Source organism: Aegilops tauschii, chromosome 3 (assembly GCF_002575655.3).
Source record: "Aegilops tauschii subsp. strangulata cultivar AL8/78 chromosome 3, Aet v6.0, whole genome shotgun sequence".
Taxonomy (NCBI): domain Eukaryota; kingdom Viridiplantae; phylum Streptophyta; class Magnoliopsida; order Poales; family Poaceae; genus Aegilops; species Aegilops tauschii.
This window is the reverse complement of record NC_053037.3, coordinates 124925544-124929239: the sequence shown is the minus strand read 5'-3', so window position 1 is coordinate 124929239 and position 3696 is coordinate 124925544. Positions and strand designations below refer to the sequence as shown.

General features: G+C 51.8%; 1 protein-coding gene across 1 annotated transcript; it reads right to left on the bottom strand.

Annotated features, from left to right (window-relative positions):
• Positions 1-1767: 1767 nt before the first annotated feature.
• Positions 1768-2855, bottom strand: LOC120975402 (uncharacterized). Its single transcript, XM_040401983.3, has 3 exons — positions 2653-2855; positions 2411-2558; positions 1768-2286 (listed from the first exon to the last, which is right to left on the bottom strand). Exons 1-3 carry the CDS (start codon positions 2727-2729, stop codon positions 2224-2226), a joined length of 288 nt encoding a protein of 95 aa, XP_040257917.1. The 5' UTR covers positions 2730-2855; the 3' UTR covers positions 1768-2223.
• Between the last annotated feature and the right edge of the window lie 841 nt (positions 2856-3696).

Here is a 3696-nt window from a genome sequence, read left to right as displayed (position 1 = left end):
ACCGGTAAGCTTCTGTGTATAAGGTTTTCCCTAGTAGTGCTCGTTGGCATCCGCGCAGCCAACTTCTTTCTTTGCTTGCATGGCATGACTATGCACCCGAGACGGCGGATGGCGCGGCCACATGCATTGGAGGCGACGATGCCCGTGCCACCATGCCGGGATGGAGCAACTCAACACTCCTTCGCGAGCTGGCTTCGAGTGGCGAGTTGCTGAAACACGTGCCAGCTTGGGGTGTCAACTTGCTCTGTCAGGCTAGGCGAGGGAGGTGGAGCAGCGAGTTGCCTCGCTCGTATCCGTCAGGCTCGGCAGGCAACCTAGCCGACTTTTATGTCGGAGAACTGCTCTTTCGGCTCGTCGGATGCCATCAAAAGAGTGGACAAAATGGTGGAAGGAGGAGATGGGGAGCGGCGGAGTGGTGTAATTCTTGCCCGGCGTCTCCCCTCGTTTAAATAGAGGGCGGACGGGAGGAGCATGCCCGACGTTGAGTTTGATGTTGGCCCGCTCGTGAACGGACGTGTGATCGGAGTAGATTTCTCGGCTTCCACGCGGGTTTAATGGGGGCGTTTGAATGTGGCGAGGGGGCGTGTTCAGCCGAGCATGCAGCGGGCTGTGCCCTCGGCCGGCGCGCCGCTTTAATGGCGGAGGCAGTGAGAGGTCGTGTCCGCCCTGAGCCGCCTTCAATGCGGAGCGATGTGCTCTACAGCAACATGAATGCGGGCAGCTGGACGACGGGCGGGAAGCATGCGGGTGGGGGAAGGGGTTATTGGTGGGCCAGAGCGGTCAGAAGCGGGCGTGACAACGGTCCGGACTTCCGTAAACCTTTTCATGTTTGTCTCTGGTTTGTAGGAGAAAATGCGTCCGGACCGCACACGGACCGATACAAAACGGTGTTGGATGACTTCTGCGGTCCGAACAACGTGGTCCGAACAGTAGCGGTAGGTTTGTGGGTCGGCATTGAAGATGCCCTTATAGCCCAACTAGTAAATACTTTTGAGCTCAAATTGCGGAAAATATGGGTGTTCAGTACTCGATACATCCTGAGACCAAAAACCTGTTCTTTTTCTTTTTCTGGTTCTGTAATTAGTAATACTATGCTACGGGATTGTGTGCTCCTCCACTCCACTACGGTCGAGAAGAGGGTACAGGAAAACGACCGGCGCTGCAGCAACCAGAAACACAAGAACGTATAAAAAGTTAAAACCAGAAATTAGATGTGACATCAATATTTATGTTTAGACGAGCTCTAGATACATCCATTTTTCATTTTATATGTTTTCCTATTCGCGCGGATCCCACGGTGCACCGCCGGGTGGCAGCTTTGTCAGGCAGAGCGATACGTGTCGGAAAATGATAGGCACACGTACAGTCGAACAAGCGTGCATGCTGCTGTTCTGCCTACGGTTCTCTAGGCCTGAAAACTGGAATCAAAGTGCTTCCACACGCACTGCATCGATCATCTCTCCCGGCACGCACGGAACCACGTACGCTCACGCACAAATCAGTGCAATTATTTGTGTTATCATTGCAGGTTTCCACGAGAGGTTTCCTCATCTCGGAAACTCGCAAGTGTAGGAATCATATCATGATCAGCGGTTCGAGAGGCCGAGTCCACTCATCAACAAAACCTCCTTGTCTTGTAGTTTTCACAAGTCAACCCAAGACCTTAAACCACTCACATTAGGCACCCAAAGCATGCATCTACCCATGCATTACACATATTGCATACAGAAACAAGACCCAAAAGTCAGACACACACTGCCATGCATGTTGGACACCGAAAGAGAGTACATGCATGAGATTATAAAATACTACTGCTGCACAGATACTTTTTTGACTAATTGCTCATTCATCTATAATCACCATTACATTGCAGGGTTCGATCTTCAAAGTCATCCTCTGAATATCAGTAGACCCTAGCTAGTAAGATTGATGAAGAACTTTATATATCTATATCACTGCAGCTAATGCTAATTAAGTAGTACAGTACGCACTAGTATATAAAGATAGTAGCTAAGCTTGAGCTTGACATTAGAGTCAACAAAGCCATGGGAGATCACACAAAAACACACACCGATCGATACACTTACGCCGCAAAAGCTTGACTAGTAGCAACTGATCAACGTACTCGGGACTTAGCTTATAATAAACCAAGCTTCCATGCCTATGGCAGATGCTCAAAGCATCTAAAAGATCATGCTTATAACTGCCTGGATGTTTGGCTGGTCAAGCAAGCTCCTGGTTCTTCTCCACCACCCTCACCTCCTTCGCCGACCTCAGCACGCTCGCCTGCATCAGTATATAGTTCAACCGATCATATATGCCATCAGGGGTGTAAGAGAAGTTTCATGTACAGTACATATGATGGATCCATGTACATCCATGCATGTGAGGTTATAGGTCGGGCGGTGACCTGAGCGTCGGTGATCTCGACGGCGAATCCGTCGACGATGGCGAGCGAGGACTTCTTCCAGTAGGTGTCGGGCTGGAGGAGCTTGGCGAGGAGCTTGTCGTGCTTCTGGCTCAGGTACGCGTCCAGCGTCGCCGACCCCTGCTTCGTCCTGCACCCAACCCAACAAACCATCCATCAAAACCGCGCACATATATTGCACACGAAGATGCAAGCCATTATATTTTTGTGCAAGGTATACAGACCGATCGGCCCTCAGGCGCTCGTAGACAGGGTCGAAGTTCATGAACACGAAGTACACCTCCTGCTGCGGCTTCGCCATTGCTCCCACTCGTTGGATTCTCTCTTCCTCGAGCTACACGGGAAGCTAGGTAGAAGTACTAAGGTTTTCAGTGCGGGTAATGACTAATGATATGAGTGAGAGAGCAAGGCTTGGTTCCATATCATTGCTATGGGCCGCTATTTATAGCCGGGGGAGAGGAGGTGGTCACATGCTGATCATGTCACCGGCCGGGAGGGAGCTAGCTGCATCTTTCTTACTGAGTCCAGATTAGCCTAGATCTAGAGTGGTTAGTCAAATTAGCGAAAGCGCGACGCAACTAACAAACATGCAGCCAACTGCGCGAGCTTAGGCCGGCTTGAACTTGGTCAAGGGAATCTCGCCTATAAAAAGCGCACGCACATGCATGTGCGTACGTCCAGCCACTAGTTAACCAACCCTTACTTGTCCATATAGCCAGCTTGCTGCAGGCACTGTGGCGCGCATGTATATTTTATGTGGGTTGCAGTTGGATTGCTGGAGAAGATAGAGTATATACATACACATTTTTTTGTATGATTCGTGGGTAATATCCAATAGAATGTCTCTGATGGTTGGGAAGACAGGAGGGGGCATGGGATGGTGACGCAGGCCTGCATGCAGGCGCAGTGGATATGTACGTAGCATGGAATCTCGCACAGAGCTGGAAGAGGTCAAGGACTCGAGATCTCTGCGCTGCACCTGGGACTCAGAGGGAGAGGCGCTGTAGGCCGGAGACTGGCCGGATTGTACGCATGCATGTCGTCGCAGCTGGTGCTGGTCAGTACCAGATCCGGATGGGATGGGGTGTGAGTGTGAGCAGAGCGCGCAGCTCGCAGTACGTACGGGCGCGTGCATGCATGCATATGCATGCGACGCAGAGCTGGCTGCCGCCCGGCTGCTGCGTGCATGGCCAGAGCGAGAGGAGAGGAGAGGGCCCGGACCGATCGGATCCGGCGCAAGGACGGCACTGGCCGGCAAGGATCTCGGC

What these genes read in the sequence shown, in the direction of transcription:
- LOC120975402 (XM_040401983.3), bottom strand. Translation starts at nt 2,729, where the DNA reads ATGGCGAAGCCGCAGCAGGAGGTGTACTTCGTGTTCATGAACTTCGAC. An exon ending in GAGCGCCTGAGGGCCGATCG is followed by an intron (nt 2,559 to 2,652) that starts GTCTGTATACCT and finishes GGTTGGGTGCAG; the next exon opens with GACGAAGCAGGGGTCGGCGA. An exon ending in TCGAGATCACCGACGCTCAG is followed by an intron (nt 2,287 to 2,410) that starts GTCACCGCCCGA and finishes ATACTGATGCAG; the next exon opens with GCGAGCGTGCTGAGGTCGGC.